Source organism: Gorilla gorilla, chromosome 10 (genome assembly GCF_029281585.2).
Source record: "Gorilla gorilla gorilla isolate KB3781 chromosome 10, NHGRI_mGorGor1-v2.1_pri, whole genome shotgun sequence".
Taxonomy (NCBI): Eukaryota; Metazoa; Chordata; class Mammalia; order Primates; family Hominidae; genus Gorilla; species Gorilla gorilla.
Window position 1 is genome coordinate 80,395,133 of NC_073234.2, and position 19,862 is coordinate 80,414,994.

At 37.7% G+C, this 19,862-nt stretch overlaps 1 protein-coding gene and 1 pseudogene across 1 annotated transcript in view; one reads left to right on the top strand and one right to left on the bottom strand.

Annotated features, from left to right (window-relative positions):
• WIF1 (WNT inhibitory factor 1) overlaps positions 1-4,568 on the bottom strand; it is a 68,917-nt gene extending 64,349 nt beyond the window's left edge. Inside the window, exons 1-2 of the mRNA XM_004053507.5 lie at positions 4,016-4,568; positions 3,389-3,528 (exon numbers count right to left, since the gene is read on the bottom strand). Of these exons, the coding sequence (XP_004053555.1) occupies positions 3,389-3,528; positions 4,016-4,163 (288 nt within the window). The 5' untranslated portion in view covers positions 4,164-4,568. The remainder of the gene's footprint in view (positions 1-3,388; positions 3,529-4,015) is intronic.
• Positions 4,569-7,901: 3,333 nt separating this feature from the next.
• On the top strand, positions 7,902-18,113 carry LOC101147190 (MICOS complex subunit MIC26-like; annotated as a pseudogene).
• Positions 18,114-19,862: the final 1,749 nt, after the last annotated feature.

The following is a 19,862-nucleotide window of genomic DNA, read 5'->3' on the forward strand; positions in this document are numbered from 1 at the left end:
AATTTGTATGAGACTCTTCCCATGGCCCCAAATGGATGTCTAGAATATCCTTACAACTGCTTCATTTAATTATTCTGCCACTATTGCTGGACCCTAAGTTGTATCTATTTTTTAATTTTTATAAACAGCATGATAAGGAACACTCTTGGACCTAAATTTTTATTTATATCCATGCTTATTTCCTTGGCATGAATCTCTGGACGTCAAATTGTCCAGTCAAAAAGTCTATATCCTGCCTTTTGCCATCAGAGTCTAACAGCCCTGCAAAAAGGTTTACATGCACATTGTCAGCATATGATAATGCACTATTCTCCACATACTAAAACCACTTTTAAAAGATCTGACGAAGTTGATGTGGGGAAATGAATCTCACTGTAATTTTTATTTGCATTTGTTTGAAGTGGAACATGAGATGCATTTTAAGTGGCACCAAGAACACTTTGGGTTACTGTAGTGGTCCTCCACCTTTTGGGCACCAGGGACTAGTTTTGTGGAAGACATTTTTTCCACAGACCGGGCGGTGGAGGAATAATTTCTGGATGCTTCAAGCCCATCATATTTATCATGCACTTTATTTATTTTATTACTACATTGTAATATGTAATGAAATAAGCATACAACTCACCATCATGTAGAATCAGTGGGAGCCCTGAGCTTGTTTTCCTGCAACTAGACGGTCCCATATGGAGGTGATGGGAGACAGCGATAGATCATCAGGCATTTGATTCTTATAAGGAGTGTGCAGCCTAGATCCCTCGCATGTGCAATTCACAATAGGGTTCACATTCCTATGAGAATCTTATGCTGCTGCCGATCTGACAGGAGGCGGAGCTTAGTCAGTAAGGAGAGGGATGGGGAGCATCTGTCGACACAGACAAATCTTCAGTCACTGGCCTGCCACTCACTTCCTGCTGTGCTGCCCAGTTCCCAAGAGGCCATGGACCAGCACTGGTCTGTGGCCCAGAGGTTGGGGACCCTTCGTTACTGGACTAATAAATTATTGGAAGTAAATAACACCTTACTGCTTCTATAAGGTCTTCAATCCTGAGGTTATTTTAATGTTGTCCACATGTTGCTAAAACACTTAAATATAAAATTTAAAACTTCATTAATGAGCTATGTGTTTTGTTTATGTATTGTTGAAATGCCTAAATATTTGATATCATTTGGATGAAATAATCAGATAATGAAATGAAATTTCCATTTTCCATGTAAATGTTTTGATGTGGTTTGGCTTTAGCCATAGATGCCTTTCAAAATACTAATTGGTATTGAAGTCATTTTTCCCATCTTCAGAATTTCTGTGCATTTCAAAAATTATGGTGCTGGGATCACATAACTTTAGTAAGCAAAATTATCCATAATTAAATAATATTAAACATAAATAAAAATAATATTTTAAAGCATCTTGCTGCTTGGTATTGTGTAGATTCTTCCCCCTCACCACCCTTTCCCCAGAAAGCAGATTTTATGTAGTTAGTTGTGGTAAGCTATTCAAAGCCAAATGAGTAGAGAGAGAAAGGTAGCTTAACTGAGGTGCTAACATTGTCCTGCATCATTAGATCATCTACATAGGTGAGCAACACTTAAGCAGGAGAAAAAAATATTACAAACTTCCTCTTCATGCCAGTTCCATTCTCCTCCCTAATCCCCTGCAGGACATATTCCTGAGATTGTATGACATGTCAGTCCATTTTGTACTCACCAATATGCCAATATTTGCAAACATGCATTATACTGTTAAGCAATAGGATAAAAGCAACATGGAATTTAAGCCTTTGCTTCAAATTCTATTCTTCAACAGACAAACATAAGTGAGAGAGAAAGAGATAGAGGAGGGAGGGAGAGGGGGAGAGAGACAGAGAGAGTGAGCGCGAGAGAGCTATTGGCACTTTCTGCTTCCCCTACAGTTAACCAGTTACCAAACCCTTTCAGCTGGAGGGGTGCAGTTCAAACTGCCTTTTAGTGATTCTTATGAACCCATAAAGGTATAGGTTAAAAAATGTCTTTTCAAAAATATAGAATTAATTGGCCACTTAGTTAATGACCATCTGATGAGCGGTCAGCCATAAGTAAACAGATTCAGCTGAAAAGGAGATAATGAAAGGCCATTCATTGGTTTATTACTGATTTCACAATATTCCCAACTTAATTGTTTATAAAGTATCTATGAAGAGGGACTTGTAGGGAGAAAAGGAATAATCTCCCTATAGAGCAATGGAAACCTCGATGAACCTATCTGCAAAATGGGGGTATTAACAATAGATGACTTTCCTGTTATAAACCTCAGTGAATCCAAAACCTCAATTTTTTTTAACCACATAGCAATGGAAGTGTTGAAGGGTCTAGATTTGATCTATTTCAGAAGAAGAAGAAAAAGAGAACAGACTTGAAGGGAAAAAGACAGCTAAAAAGGTCATGTCTATACCATAACAGGTAATTAGAGGGAAACAAAGTGGTTTCTCAATTCAAAATAGTTATTTTTTATAAAGTGTTTTCTGTATCACATTCTTCTGGAAAATAATCATTTAAGGAACTTTAGAATAAAAGACCTCAAAATGTGGTTTTAATTATAATGATTTTCATAGTAGACACATTTTACCAACTAATAAGCTAAAGAATGCATTGCTTACCATTTGTCCTCTAGAGTAAATTCTCCAATTGTACAAAAGAAATTAAATTTACATACGCATTTTATTCTTTCTTTCTAAAATTAGAAGCCATAAAAACGTACAAAAGGTAACATATAAAAGATGCTAATGTGCTAAGGAATAAAAGGAATGCTTCTTCATAAAAAATAGATTCCAGTTTTCTTTTCCATATGAAAGCATTTAAAATGGTAACTTGAAAACATAGGCTGCAATATTTTATAACGTTCTTACATGACACCTTTTGGGTCTAACTTCTACCAGAAATATGCAACATTCACGTTCCAGTGAATAACATTCAACATACTGACTTTTTAAAAGTGCACAATGTCAAAAATACTTACAGACTTTAAAATTTGTTGTAAAGTATAAAGAATGTCACAAGTGATTAGAAACTACTATGCAAAAAGAGTCCTTTAAGTGTGTTAAATTTTAATGTCAATGATCACAGAAACACAGTGATGTTGGTATTGGAGGTCTTTATATTTCCAGCAGCCTCAGGACACTGAGTCTTATCAAAATAATGGGCTTAGGCACAAGGCTTGCTCTTTTCTTTTGAAAATCATTAATTTATATGGCAACTTGAAATAAATGGAAATTAATTCTTTATTTGCTTTGGCAATCAGATGAGAAATTCCTCTTAATAACTGTAAAATGTACCAGGCTACACACTATACAGTACTATTTCCACCTGCCATAAGGCAGTGGAAATATTAAAGTGTAATTTTCTCAGAACTTACCTGCCCTGCAGCTTGCCAGGTAAAATTCATGGAATGGATATTGACAGGAATAGCTGGCATTCTCTGTTGCGCTTTTCTGAAATCATGTGTAAAAGGTGCCATTTTCCCCTCTGAAACAATCAGGATATCTTCTTCAAATCCTGGTTTTTAAAATAATAAAACGATCAAACCAGGTAGACTTGAAATCATCTAAATCAGAAGTTTCAAGCAAAAAGAAAACCAAAGAATTAGTGTGGGTCATTTCTGTTCACAAGCATCTGCCTTCAGTACCATCAACGCTACTAAGATTAATTTTTCTCTGTGGATGATGAGAATGATGCCAACAGACCCATGCTTTCAGGGAAAAGGGATGGACATGGAGTTAACCGACGCAAACAAATGCTGGGTGCACCTAAAAACGCACGGCTATAAAAATTAACAACAGCATGATCAGAACACTAGATCAGCTTTGGTTTCTTAAAAGAGAAGTTTATAAGCTTTCAGATGGAAAATATCTAATTAAAAGAGGGGAACACTCTTTTATGGAAATTAAGTTTTAAAACACACGAAACGCAGGTATCCCTCTTTCTTGAAGAGTGGAGAGAGGAGGACACAGGCAGGGGAAGGCGCTGGACGCGGGGGCCTTACCTATGAGTACTCTTGCCTGGTGAGCATCGATCCATAGGTACAGGCTCTCCTCCTGCGGCGGCCCGGCCTCCGCCCGCAGTGCCAGCAGGCACAGGAGGATGCTCCAGAGCCAGAGCGCGGCGGCAGGGAAGGCGCTCCTCCGGGCCATGCTGCTCAGGACCTCCTCGCTGCGGGGAAAACTCCTCGTGCCGCACCTACGCAACCTGGCGCCGTCAGATACTCTGCTGCGCTGCAGCTCCCTCAGCCAGGGCTGTTCCCGTTTAGACGGCTGGGCGCGTCGCCTCCCGGCCTGGGTGCCAAGGAGCCTGCGAGAGCAGGAGGAGGGGGCAGGCAGGACGCGGGAGGAGGAGGGGGGGACCAGCGGGCGCGAGCCGCGCAAGAAGATGGGGCGCGGGCGGGAGTGGGGGCGGCAGAGACGTAAGACTGGCAAAGCTGGCGAGGCCAGCAGTCAGCGGGGCAAATAGAGCGAGAACAGAAGAGCGGGAAGGGCTGGCGCGAACGAGGTGCGAGCGAGGAGTGGGGCCCGCGAGGCCCGGGCGGCCGCCACATGGGGGCGCTGTGGGCCCCCCCCGGGGGCGGGGCCGCGAGGGACCCCAGAGGCTGCTTTCACAGTGCGGTGCGCCCAGTGGAGCGCCCGCGAAGTGGGCGTGTAGGGCTGGCGGACCCGGAGAAGGGCACTCAGAGACCCCTGGGACATCACTCGCCACCTCCTCGGGCCAAGGGAGGCTTCGGGGGAGGGAAATGGGGAGAGCAGACAACGCTGGGCTTGACTGAGTGCTGATGATGGTGATGGTGATGATGATGATGATGATGATGAGGGTGATGACTCCTGTTCCTCCTCCGGCGCTCACTGAAGGCGCAAATTGCCCTTCGTCTCCCTTTCAGCCAGTAGGATTCCTCTCTCCGCCAACCCTATGCGCTCCGTTCTGCGATAGGCTGACACTTTGCGCGCTCCCAAGCAGTTAAAACTCGAGGCTCGACTGTCCGGTGGTGCCGATGGCAGGCGCTGGCCTTGGCTCGAGGCGCAGGGCGTCCAGCTGGTACTTGCCCGACACCCAACATTTGGGGATGCCCGTCTGTCTCCCTGATAACCCGGCAGTGCCCGGAAGAGTGCCCTGGGCCCTGGACGATAGCTGTACCTGACCCTCCGGGGTAGGGCTCCTCTAACATCGTGGATATCTTCACGTTTGCTGATATTTTTTAAAAGTTGCTGAATTCGGCCGGGCGCGATGGCTCACGCCTGTAATCCCTGCACTTTGGGAGGCCAAGGCGGGCGGATCACCTGAGGTCAGGAGTTCGAGACCAGCTTGGCCAACGTGGTGAAACCCCGTCTCTACTAAAAATGCAAAAATTAGCTGGGCATGGTGGCGGGGGCCTGTAGTCCTAGCTACTCCGGAGGCTGAGGCAGGAGAATCACTTGAACCGGGAGGCGGAGGTTGCATTAAGCCAAGATCGTGGCACTGCACTCCAGCCTGGGCGATAGAGCGAGACTCCGTCTCAAAAAATATATAAATAAATAAATAAAATAATTTTTTAAAAGTTGCTGAATTCACAGGTGCGTGGGGGCAAAACCAAGGCTCTGGTCTCGTCTGTGAGAAGCATGCTTGGCCGGCAGTGGGCTGCAGCATAACCTATCCACCTGGCCCAACAGAAAGAACTGATTTTTGCCTCCTGCCTAATTCCTTGGATGCACAAAGAAAACGGAAGCAAAAGGGTTTTGTTTTGTTTTTAATTTAAAAACTTAGCCTTCGGACTCAGAAAAGGTTCATTTACTTGTCTTTGTTCTTTAGTACCCGACGCTGTGACAAATGCCTCAAGGATCAAATGTCTGGGGCTGGGCGTGGTGTTTCAATCAGTCCTTTATAGAGTAGCAGATGCCTCAAGAGGGAAAAACAAACAGAAACAACAGAAGAGAAGGTGGACATGTGCAGGCATCAAGTTAAATCAGTGTTAGGTTCTGAGAATATAGATTTCCAATGAGGAAATATTTGCAGCTATACAACCAACCAACAGAAAAAAAAAAAAAGGAAAAAAGGAATTAGACAAGAAGTCTATGACTGATTTGAACTTGCAGTGTCTTAATTTTTAAAGTACTTTTATTTTAAGTGCTTACTTAATCCTCACAACTCTTAAGTAGGTACTACTATTATTCTTATTTTACTGACGAGGAAAGAGGGCTCAAAAAGTCCAGTAAGTTGACTGTGGATATCCAGCTGGTAAATGAGAGTAAGGGTTCAAATCCCAGACACTCTGATTTCAAAGCCCATTCTCTTAGTAACTTATACCTCATACTGATAAATAAATCATAATTAAGTCTATTTGCATCCAAAGCTTCACAGTGATTCTTCCTTTACAATAAAAATATTTACCTGTTTCCCAACATTGCATTATTTTTTATTTCTGTGAATATTCATGTATATAATGTATGAACATTAGGCTACTTTTAAAACACTTTAATGTTATAATGCCAGTGTCACCCAGGTAAAGATAATAATTTCACAGCACAATAGGCATTTTCTTTGACTCGGAGCGTGTGGTTTTAATTTAACATTTTTTTCCTAGTTCTGCGCAAACCTCTATGGCTCTTGGTGCAAGGACGCCCTCTACCGGTTTTCCTAATCAAATACTAATTGAGAAATATTCATAAAATTTATTTTTTGGTGCAAGAAAAAGAGGAACTAAATTCTCTCCTAACTCGGTTTCCTCTGAGTGAGGTTCTTCTGCAGCAGTTGAATTTGGTGTTGATAACAATGGTAATCTATCTTGATATAAGGACGTTTTTTTCTTCCAGAATGGTTGTTTTCTGTTTACTTCTCTCCAGCACAGGACACTTAGAAAAATTATATTTTATTAGAGATAGATAAAGAGAAAGGCTATTTAAAAAATTTTTGATATAAACTCGTTTGGTTATTAAAGGGGACAAAGGAACACATGTTTTGTTATACAACAGCGATTTTTAAGGGTAGCAGCATGGATCTTTTTGTAGGGAGGTCTATCTCTAAGAGATGAATCAGGCTTGACTCTCCTTTCTGTTGTTAAGGAGCAGTTACGTAGCTATTTCATTAAGAATTGATTTAAGTTTTTAAATTTCTTTAAACAAACATGTGACAATATTTACTAGCATATGATAAAAATTTGGAAATAATGTGCTAGGCAAGTCAACTTCATTTCGTTTGAAAATTCTGCCATTTATTTTCCAGTTCATTATGCTTCCTTTCCTTGTGCGATTCCCTCTCATCAATTATGTGTGCAGGCAGCTTCATTTATTTGTTCATTAACTCATTTGCTTATTCAACAAAGATTTATTAAACAGCTATTATATGTAAGACACTGACCTGGAAATTATAGTACAAATAAAACATGATCATAGCCTTCAAAGAGCAATAGAGCTACTAAAATAAGTAAGACAAGTACCTAAACAACCATAATACAAGGCAGAATGTGGTGATTGTTGATAAGGCAGAATGACTGGAAATTCATAGAAGAAATCTTGTATCTAGAATTCTGTACATTTGTTTGTTCATTCATTCATTCAAAATATATTTACCCAGTGTCTGATGTTTGCCGTATATAAGCACAGGGGATAGAAAGGTAAGTAAAAAGACAGCCCTGCTGTCAAAAAACTCTCAGTCTAACAAGGGAGTGTGTTGAGAATAAACAATAGAGAGGAATGAACGCCATGGTAGGAAAATTCACAGGGTATTTTGGGACTCGAGGAAAATCCTTCGAGGCAGACTGGGTTCTGGGAAGACTTTCTAGAGTAGAGCATACTTGAGCAGTCTTGAAGGTCAAAGGGGAATTGAGCATGCAAGGGGGAAAGATAAGGAACATCCATGCATAGACAGTGGCAATAGTGAGAGCAAGAGACATGAGAAAGAATGGCACCATGCAGGATCTGCAGGTGCTGACCTGTAGTATGATGAGCCTGGAATGGGAGAGGGAGGGAGCAGCTGGGGATGAAGCCCAAAATGTAGGTAGGACCTGGTTATGGAAGATTGTGCTGAGAACAATTCCAAATAATTTGTTTAGAGATGCTGTCCTCAAAGAGGCGAGGCGTAACTCCCCACTCCTGAAGTGTGGGATGTGCAGAGTGACTTCCTTTTATAGCGTGCAGTGTGGAAAGTGGGGAAAGTAACAAACCTGACAAACACTACTTCAACTAGGTGATCAAGATCATCAACAGTGATGAGTCATGTGGATAGTATGTGCCCTTGATATGATGTGATGAGAACGGTACTTTACCTCTGTGATGTTGCTCCTGAAAACCCATAACCCCAGTCTAGTCACAAGAAAAATATCAGAAAAACCCAACTGAAGGACATTCTACAAAATTCCTGATAAGTATGCCTCAAAACTGTCAGTGATCAAACAAAAAAGGGAAGTCTGAGAAACTCGTAACCAAGAGGAACCTAAAGACACATGACTACCAAATGTAATGTGCTATCCTGGACGGCATCCAGGAATAGAAAAAGGACATTAGGTACAGCTAAGGAAATGTAAATCAACTGCTAATAACACTGTATCAATATTGGCTCATTAATTGTGACAAATGTACCATTCTAATATAGGATGTTAATAACAGGGAAAATTGGGTGTGGGGGTATATGGAAACTCTCTGTACTATCTTTGCCATTTTTGCTGTAAATCTAAAACTGTTCTAAAATATAAAGCTTATTTTAAAAATTAAAGATCAAGACTTGAATATGTTTAAAAAATCTTAGCTGCTGACATTTGAAAAGCAGGTTTTTTAATTAAAAATTTGATTTCTGGCTGCTCTTGAAAATGTAGAGATCTGACAATATTCCCTTCTTAGAAAGAATCAGATGGTGTGAGTAGTGACTGCCCTTCAAACAGGACTAGCGTGCCCAGTCGTTACAGTTGCACTACTCTTCCATCCAGCATGCTTTGCTCTTTTACTTGACCATCTAGGCTTCTGTAGGTTCCTGAGTTTGCCATGCATATCCTGGAGGAGACCCGGAGCGACAGGGAAGAAGAAGGTATCTGAGGGGGCTGAAGCCAGTGCTCATCTTGGAAGTGCAGTTGTGTGGGAACCAGGGCAACAAAGGTAGGTCTTGTCAGTGTTCAGCCATTCACTCACCCAGGCAAGTTGCCAGAACTATCTTGGTGACTGCAGGCATTGGGACTGAGACTGGTGCATATCAGCTGCACCCTAAGCTGTGTCTTGGAGAAGGAAGGAGCAGATACCCCTGTACTATACTGCTGTGGAGAGGGAGACATGAGATAGTAAATGAAAAGGGCAAGTTGGCGAGGATTATGCTTAAAAAACAAACTCTCTTCTTATACTACCATATATAATAGCTATATATAACTATGGATAGACTATAACTGTCTACCTTTTCTATAACGTCTGAAAGTTTATATAACAAAATATTTCTAGTGGTTACCTATGGGAAGTAGGAACACGGATAGGGAATGATTTTCCATTTATGCACAAATATTTTCTGATTCGTAATAAAATGAGAAGATGCTTTTGTAATTAAAAACCATTTTTAAGAACAGAAAAAGGTTGTTTTATGCCTGCTTCAGTCGGTTTCTCCTGAAGTAAGCAGCTGTCAACACCTAGGTTAGCACCTCTCGCTATGCGGCTTGCACACTTTACCACTTAAGAACTGCACATCACAACACATGACAGCTCATTACTGAAGCACAGCACAGCCAGAGTATTCCTTATCATCCTATGTGACATTCTTGCCCTTCTTTCTTCACATGATGGCATTGCCAAGCAACCTAGCATATCTTGTCTTCCAAAAACCATATCTATTCTTTTCTGTTCATCCATGCTGTTTTATCCTTATGACATTTAATGAAGGGTTTTTTTTATATGATAGGGAAGAAAGGGAAAACAATTTCATTGCCCAATAGTAGAGGAATGAGAAAGCAAATTAGAATATCTTCATAGGAAGAAGTATTATTGAACTATTAAAACTGATGTTCTGACAGATATTCAACCATGAATCTATCACCACAATAACAATAATAGATATTACCTATCACTCCCAAAAGTTTAGCAAAATCTACACTTGAAATATGTGCAGTTTATTGGATGTCCACTATATTTAATTAAACCTGTTTTAAAGAAATTTTAAAAAATAGTGTTTCATCAGGAAGAAAAAATGGTAAATTGGACTATATTAAAATTAAGAACCTCTTATCAAAAGACAGTATTGAGAGTGAAATGACAAGCCATAGAATGGGAGAAGATATGTGGACGTATGAGACTCTTATCCAGATCATATAAAGAATTTCTACAAATCTACAAGTGAAAAGAGAGTCCAGCAGAAAAACGGTCAAAGGCTTGAACAGGCACTTCGTTAAAGAACATACCTAAATGCCAATTAACACATTAAAAATGGCAACTTTATTAGCCATCAGAGAAATGTGAATTAAAACTACAGTGAGAAACCTCTTCAGCCCCATCAGAATGGTTAAAATGAAATAGAAAGAATATATGAGGTTAGTGAGGATATGAAGCAAACAAAACTTATATACTGCTGGCAGGAATGTAAATTGGTACAACCATTTTTGAAAATTGAAAAGAAGTACTAAAGCTGAACTCAGAAATTATATTCTCAGGTATAAGCCCAACAAAAAGAGACGTATGTCTATATATGTCTATATATGTGTATATGTATATGTATGTGTGTATATATAGTCATCCAAAGTAATATATAAATATGTGTGTGTGTATATATATATATATAGTCATCAAAAGACATGTTTATAAAATCCCTGTTTATAATGGCACCAAAATAGAAACAACCCAAATATCTATTGACAGTGGAATGGATAAAGAAATTGTTACATATTTATAAATGGAATATTACATAGCAATAAGAATAACAAATTGTATTAGTTTTTGCGATTAAAAGCAATGGTAAAAAGTCGCAATTACTTTTGCCCCATCCTAATAATTACAACATTAATGACTCTTGAAAACATCATGTTGAGTTAAAAAAGCCAAAATGTACATACTTTGGCTTTAAATATGATTCCATATTTAAAAAATTCAAAAATATAAGAAACTAATCTATGATATTAGAAATCAAGACAGTGATAACCTTTGAAGAGTGGTAATGATTGGAAAGGACATAAAAGAGGCTTCAGTGGTACTAGTAATGTTTTGTTTCTTGATTTGAATCTTGGCTACATGAGAATGTTTCTTCTGTGAAAATTCAGTAAGTTGTCCACCTATGATTGACATACTTTTCTATATGCATGTTATATTTTAATAAAACATTTATTAAAATTAGAAAAAATCAAGAATGGGCTAGAAGAAAACATGGGCAAATGTACTTGTAAGTTTAGAATGGGGAAGGCCTTTCTAAGGAAGACAAAAACTATTTTTTAAAGATATATACATTTGGCCAGGTGCAGTGGCTCATGCCTGTAATCCCAGCACTTCAGGAGGCTGAAGTGGGAGGATTGCTTGAGCTCAGGAGTTTGGGACCAGCCTGGGCAACATAGCAAGATCCCCATCTCCACAAAAGTTTTAAAAATTGTCAGGTGTGGTGGCATGGGCCTGTAGTTCTAGCTCTTGGGAGGCTGAGGTGGGAGGATCTCTTGAGCCCAGGAATTTAAGGCTGCAGTGAGCTATGATCACTTGCCTGCACTCCAGCCTGGGCAACAGAGAAAGACTATGTCTCAAAAAAAAAAAAAAAAGATAAAAGATAAATAAATTTGACCTGAAAAAATTTTAAATAGCTGTGTAGCAAAACCCACCATAAACAAAATACTAGGGAAAATATCTGCAAAAACATGACAAAGGGAAATTTTCCTAAATTTCTAAAATGTATGTACTAACCAGTAAGTATGCCATCCAGTAGAAAAATGGACAAGGATATAGATGAAATATAGATGATTAACAGAAACAGAAAGACAAAAAGTTACTTCATTCATAATGAAAGAGAAATGTTTTGTTTTACAGATTGCCCAAATATAAAATATTGATAAATATAAAATTAAACAAATTAAAAAGTAAATACACATAAATATTATCAAGAATATAGGAATCAGATAATCTAATACATTATTGGTGAGAGTGTAAATTGATTCATCTTTTTTGGAGAACAATGTTCTATTTCTCAATATCCATAAAAATTCAACATCCATATATCCTTTGACTCAATAATTCCACTGCTAGGAGTATGAATATACTTGAAATATACTGACTTCTTTCTAATCTAAGTTCTAGCTTTCTACCCATTCCTACATTCAGAAAGTTATCTCAGACACAGACATCCTAGAACACAGACACTTGAAGCACTAAAAAATTCCGTGGGTAACAGAAGTACTATATAAAGGAGCTTAATTCAGAATAAACCTCAAATAATGAAATGAGACAATTTTGACATATTGCTTTGATGAGGCCATTTTGCCTGGAACGGGAGTGGGCATGCCATTTTCACCCATCCTTTTGACAGAGTTGTTTCGGTGTCAATAGGAACGTGCCTGCCGCTGCCACAGAGTAACCCTCATTTCTTTTTTCCCTGAGATTTTCTGTGTCTGATGAGGCTGAGGAATGGCAAAAAGCTGAGGGGTGGGGTGAAAACATCTAGTTCGTATATTATGTGGGAAAAAAATATTGAAAATGTGATGGTCTATAAACATTCTAGAAAGAAATTTAGGTAAGCATTTGGCAATCTTTCTACACAAAAATATTAAAGCCAGAAGCCACATAAAAGATAGTCTATCATCTATCTTTGCCTTTTATGTGGTTTCTGTATATGTGCATATCTATATATCTATTTACCTAGATATAGTACATATCTATATATATACCTCTATTTACATAGATACAGATATATAAATATAGGTATTGGTATAGGTATAGATATACTCAGTGATTCCAGCAGAAAAACGTTAAAGGATTAATTAAACAACATTAAAGAATTAAATTAAAGAAACAACATTAAAGGATACACGATGTCCTCAGGGGAAAATGTTGGGTTAAAATCCCTAATATAACTTGCCAAATTTTTAAAAAAGAGATAAATCTGAAATAATTTTTTTAAAAAAGAGATGAATATTCCAATAGAAAAATGGGCAAAGCTCCAGGTAATTCACACATACACACAACACTCAAATAAATGAAAAACTATGGTCATTTAACCTTTTTAAAAGATGTTTAACTTCACTGGTAATCACAGAAATACAAATTAAAACAATGAGATATTCTTTTGTTACCTTTCATAAAAGTGAAGATGAAAATAACACTCATTATTGAGAGTATGAATTGGTGCAATCTATCCAGAGAGCAAGATGGTAACTTGTATCAATATTTTAGATGGGGGTATACTCTTTAACAAGAATTTTTTCTTCTGAGGATTTATGAAATAATCAGATATGCATAAAACATATGAACAAAAATGTTTTTGGAAAACTTTATAATATTAAAGAATTAGAAACAATGCTCTCGTGTAATATATCCATGAAACAAACCTGCACATATACCTCCTGAATCTAAATTTTTAAAAGAAAATTCTTATATTTAAAAATCTTCAATATATGGGCATTTGCTTTATTTTAAAATTAAGCTTCAAAAGTAATTAACAGTAAATTATTAGTAGATGAAAAATGGTTTAAAGCTTATTGTATAATTTAGATAAGGTCTCATCTGTCTTTTGCACTGCTAAGAGATGAGTCTTTTGGTTACAGCTCTCTCGGTCCTGTGGGGACCTCAACGAGGAATGTTGTCTGACACTGGAAATAGGAGACTTGAGAATATTTTTGTAACAAATTTTGACAAAAGAATTTTTTTTAAAAAAGCTTTATTTATGAGACATTATTATCATCAAGAAAGGAGAAATTTCTAGAGACTAGAACACAGAAGTAGCACTTCAAGATATTCCTTTCTTAGTGTGAACTTATCTGAGAAATTCAACTGGTAATCAGAAGATTGGCGAACATTAATCCAGGATGATCATCCAGCATGAGATTACTAGATGGCAAAAGAGATACTTCATCTTGGCCAGTGGGTCTCAACTGTAGCCCACCAGGAAGCATTTTAGAAAATTTTTGGTTGTTGAGACTGGAGAGTACTTTGGGCTCTTACAGGTATAAGCCAGGGATGGTAGATGTCCTGCTACGCTTGAGATAGGTCTACACTGGAATTGTCCCAAGTCTACACATTTTTTGATTGCCTAAGTGGAGATTCATGTAGATGAAAAACCTATTCATACATATCCGAACCCTAGAAACCTAACTGCATTTTGCATTAAAAAACACATTTTTTTTTTTGACACAGAGTCTCCCTATGATGCCCAGGTTGGAGTGCGATAGTGCCATCTCACTGCAGCCTCCGCCCCCTAAGTTCAAGCAATTCTCCTGCCTCAGCCGAGAAGCTGGGATTACAAGCATATACACTAAATTTTCCAGAACTACAATTCTTGTGGATAATAAGATTCTCTGAAAACTAAGAAAGTAAAATTCTACTTGGTTTTGTTCTGATCCTTACCTAGAATTGTTCATATTTTATAAAAATCACATCATCACACATCCGTTTTTTTCTTTTTATTTTCCTGTATTTTTTTAATGCGGAACAGCTTCTGATCTTGTTACTTCCCTTAAAATGAAAACTTTTTCATCAAAGAAGGTGTAAGTATTTCATTACTTCACTTGTGTTCAACCATTTTCATTGTGAATACGTGTTATTTTATTAATTGATTTTTTTTGCTTCTTTTATTTATGTTACAGTAGTGTACTGATTTTTTGAATTTATATTTGTCAAAGTAGATAATATTATTTATGGATTCTATTTGAAGATTATAAATAGATAAGAGCAGAATATCTGTTATAAAAAGGCAGCTTTGGCTCATCCTGTAAAGTCTATATACTCTGTGATTCCATTTATGTGACATTCTAGAAAATCAGCAGAAGGGGAAGACATCAATAGTTATCAGGGACTAAATGTTTGGGGGAGGGTTTGGTTACATAGGAGTAGCATGAAGGAATTTTTTTGAGGGGAGGTCAATGTTAACTGCTGTGAATCTTGACTATTGTGGTAATTACATGACTACTTGCAGTTGTCAAATATTATAGACATATACACCAATAAAAAAGTGAGTTTTACTGTATATAAATTTTAAAATAAATTTAAATAATTTTAAAAACTGGAGGACAAACAGAAATAAAATCCAGAAAATAAAACAACCGAAATGGTGGCATTGAGTCTCATGTTAAAAACCACTAAACTATGCCTTTGAAACCCATGACATTCCTGCCTCCAGAAACAGTTCACATCTCTAGTAAATTAACTACTTATTCCCGTCAGGGCCAATTTCATTCTCCTGTGACTAGTGTCAGCTATGTGGAGAAAAAAATCTTTTTTTATTGAATTCATAGTAATGAATGAACTATATTTCAACCAAAGCCATCAACGTATTGGCAGTTAGAATGAAAACTTAGGTTACTTAATTCTAGTGATCTTTTTATTATGCTATACTGCCTTACTAGTTTTGTGCTAAAGTGGAAGAATACTGTAAATTCTTAAGTTTTTCCATTCATTGCCAGCATTACCCTTCTAAAGTAAAATAAAATAAAATACCATTACTCACATTATAGTGCCACCTGAGTTTACTAAGAAAGTAGAAAAAAAAAAGAAAAAGTGATTTTCTTAATAACGTTAGCATTCACATTCCTAGAAGAAAAGTGTACTGTAATGTCACTTCTATTGACAAAAAATACAAGTCTCTTGTGTTTTTATCAGGTGTTTACAATAGGTCAGTGTTTTGGCTAGGGTGTTTAACGCTTTTTGCCATTTATGGTATATTCTGTAGCCTTCTAAAACTGCTTTGAGAAATTTTAACATGTAGAAATGTTTAGTTCACTTAATGCAGGCAATTAAAATAGTTAAGGGAGGAACATTAGCTAATAAAATGTCTTAATTTGGATAATATCCAAATAATAGGTGTCAAAATGATGAATTAATAGCTCTTAAAACTGACTTGCCAAACTGCTATTCAACCAATTAAGCCACATGAGTAAGTAGCAAGAATATAACATTTAGATGACTATTAATTGGTAACTATGCTAAGAACCTGTAATTCAAATTCAGTATGTTTGGCTTTCTAAAAGAAGAACCAAATAAATATTGGTTTAATAAATTCACTTCACAGCAATTGACACTAGAATTGAGTGTGAATTCAAATATTTTAGAAATAATAAACAAAATGTATCTTTATGGATTGTAAACTGAATCATGGATTTGAAGGCAGGATGAGAGTTCTTCATGCCCATGTTGCACATTGCAGTATCTGTGGCACACAGTCAGCCTTCAAGAGGTATCCCTACTTCAGCTACTCATGACTGAGTTTGCAATCATCCTGTCCACCATCAATTTAAAATTGGTAGTTTCCATGATTTATCTAGCAGGGGGGTGAGTGGGGTAGAAGTATAGATGAAATAAGACTCTCCATGAATACTCAATAAGATAAATATAAGCTGAAACTTCTCCTGCTAGTTATGATGGAATAACTGGTATTGGACTTGTCCTCATATTGCAAACAACTAGAAAATTGGAGTATCTGAGGGGACCAAGAGTGGGGAGGCTGAGGCAACTGTAATTTGTAGAGCAAAGAACTTAGATAATAGAGCTGTGGAAGGAAGGAAGGAAGGAAAGAAGAAAGGAAGAAAAGAAAGAAAGAAGGAAAGAAAAAGAGAAGAGAGAAAGAGAGAAAGAGAAAGGAAAGAATGGAGAAGAAAGAAAGGAAGGGAGGAAGGAAGGAAGGGAAGAAGGAAAGAAAGAAGAAAAGATAGACAAAGGAAGGAAGGGAGGAAGGAAGTAAGAAAGGATGGGAGGAAGAGAGGTAAGGAAGAGAGGGAGGGAGGAAGGAAGGAAAAGGAGGGGAGGAAGGAAGGAAGATAGGGAGGAAGGAAGGAAGATAGAAAGGGAGGAAGGCAGGAAGGAAGGAAGAGAGGAAGCTGGAAGGAAGGAACAGAGGAAGGGTAGAAGGAAGAAAGAGAGGAAGGGAGGAAGGAAAGAAGGAAGGAAGAAAGAAAGGAAGGGAGGAGGAAGAGGGGGGAAGGAAGGGAGAGAGAAAGGGAGGAAGGAAAGGAGGAAGGAAGGGAAGAAGGAAGGAAAGAAAAGAGCTCAAGGAGTCTGTGTAGCAGTCTCCTTGCATCTGTTTCTAAATACTAGGCTGAATATTCATAAAGGGAAACTTCACAGTGCTTTTTAAAGAACCGCTGGGAAGCTACAAACTGAAAAATTCCCGGAGCACCCACAGAACTAGGAGACATTTGAGTTGCAACCAACCAAAGTGAAAAAAACCTTATTGAACACCTGGGGCACTTAGTAGAGACTCCAGAAGGATAATCCTTTAATGGTAGGGTTAAACTAGCTCTAGAGTAAAGGCTTCCCTAGACCCACCCTAACAAAGCTTTCCAAAAAGATTCAAAAGAATAAAGATAATCTGCAGGTAAACTAACTCTCTTCAAAACAAAATTCACTTTAAAGAAAAACTTTCCTTCTGGAGCCGCTGCTGCCAGCAACATGTCCAAGGTTAATTCAGAGGTGCATGGGGCCAGCTAGCCTGAGCTTTCTCACCTTCAAAGTCTATGCAGCTCCAAAAAAGGACTCACCTCCAAAAAATCCCATGAAGGCTGATGAGTTTGCATTCTACTCAGTTCCCAAGGGCCAATATAGATACGTGGAGGAGTTAAGAACCCAGCTGGAAGAAAGCATCTCTCAGCTCCAGCATTATCGTGAGCCACATACAAGTTGGTGTCAGGAAACATACTCCCAGACTAAGCCCAAGATGCAAAGTTTGGTTCAGTGGGGGTTAGACAGCTATGAATATCTCCAAAATGTATCCTCTGGGTTTTTTTCCAAGACTTGGTGCTATAATTTTGCTGGCCTTGTTGGACTCCTTTTGGCTAGAGGTTCAAACAGAAAGAAGCTCCACCTGGTTTCATGGCATTAGCTGCCTGTATCTATCATCCACAACAAGCTATTGTGTTTGCCCAGGTCAGTGGGGAGAGATTATATTATTGGGGTTTACAAAGATATGTAGTCATAGAAGATATATGGAAGGAGCACTTTCAAAAGCCAGGAAATGAGAATTCACCTATAAATAAGTAGAAAACGCCATGCTTTGCCCATTTTAATCAGTTATAGGTAAACATTGGAATCTCCTTACAATAAACCAGGGCTTCTACAGAAAAATGGCAGAGAAATCAGTATTGAATGTATTAAATTTGCATTCTTCTTCAGGAAAATCTATACTAGGCCTCTGTTATCTTGGGTGATGCTGTCCTACAACCAAACTAATCTGAAATCCTTTCACCTAGAGATAACGTATAAGCCTTAGAACTCCTCATTCTCATGTTGCTATTTATGTACATAATTAAACTACAAGTGAAAGAAAAGAAATTTTTAAATGCAGACACTTAAAGCCTAAAATTTGTATACTAAAATCAGTATACAAAAAATTATTAGTAGGCATGTGAAGAAGCAGGAAAAAGTACAGGGCAAATGAATCAATAGAAAAAGACCAAGAAATGACAGCAATAATGAAATTCACAGATAAGGACTTACAAACACCTATTTAAAATATACTCAAAAATTCAAAGGAGGCCAGGCACGGTGGCTCACACCTGTAATCCCAGCACTTTGGGAGGCTGAGGCAGGCAGATCACCTGAAGTCAGGAGTTCAAGACCAGCCTGGTCAATATGGCGAAACCCAGTCTCTACTAAAAATACAAAAATTATCTGGGCATGGCGGTGCACACCTGTAATCCCAGCTATTTGGGAGGCCGAGACAGGAGAATCGCTTGAACCCAGGAGGCGGAGGTTGTAGTGAACCAAGATTGCACCACTGCACTCCAGCCCGGGTGACAGAGCAAGACTCCATCTCAAAAAAATAAAAAAAATTTAAAGGAAAATATGAATATAATGAGGACAGAGATGACACATATAAAAATAATACAATTGGAACTTCTACACTGAAAAATGCATTATCTGAAATTAAAAAATTAATTGAATGGGTTTAAGAGTAGTTTAGATACTATAGAAGAAAAGATCAATAAACTTGAAGGCATAACATTAGAAATTATCCAAACTGAAGCATATAGAGGGAAAAAAGTTTGTTAAAAAAAATAGAGCCTCAGCGATCTGTGGAACAATATTTTGCAGACTTTCATATGTGTATTTGAATTTCTGGAAAAAGGGAGGGCAGGAAGGCAGAAAAAATATATTTGGAAAGATAATTTCTGAAATATCTCCAAATTAGATGGAAACTATAAACTCATAGATCCAAGAAGCTCAACAAATTGCAAGCAAGATAACTCCCCAAAAAACTATACCAAAGCACATCTTAATCAAACTGCTAAAAACAAGTGATAAAAAGAGAAAAATCTTAAAAGCAGGCAGAGAATAAAAGACACATTACTTACAGGGAAATAAACTTAAAAATATCTGCTAGAAAAAAATGAATTTTACAGTGCCAAAAGAAAAAAAAAGTCAATCTAGAATTCTACATTCAATGGTAATGTCCTTCGACAAATTAATATGAAATAAAAAATTTTCAAACAGACGTTGAAAAAAAATTGTTGCCAGAAGACCTTCATTTCAAGAAATACAAAAGGAAGTCTCAGGCTGAAGGAAAATTAAAACCAGAGAGAAATCAGAAGTGCTAAATATGTGGATACATATAAAATAATATTTTCTCTTTTTAAAATTTCCTTGAAAAAGAATTGACTTTTTAAATCAAAGATAATAACAATGTATTGTGAAATTCATAACACATAAAAGTAAAGGCTATGACAACAACAGCACAAAGAATGAGAGGGTGGGAATAGAAATATCCATTGGAAGGTTATTATATGTGAA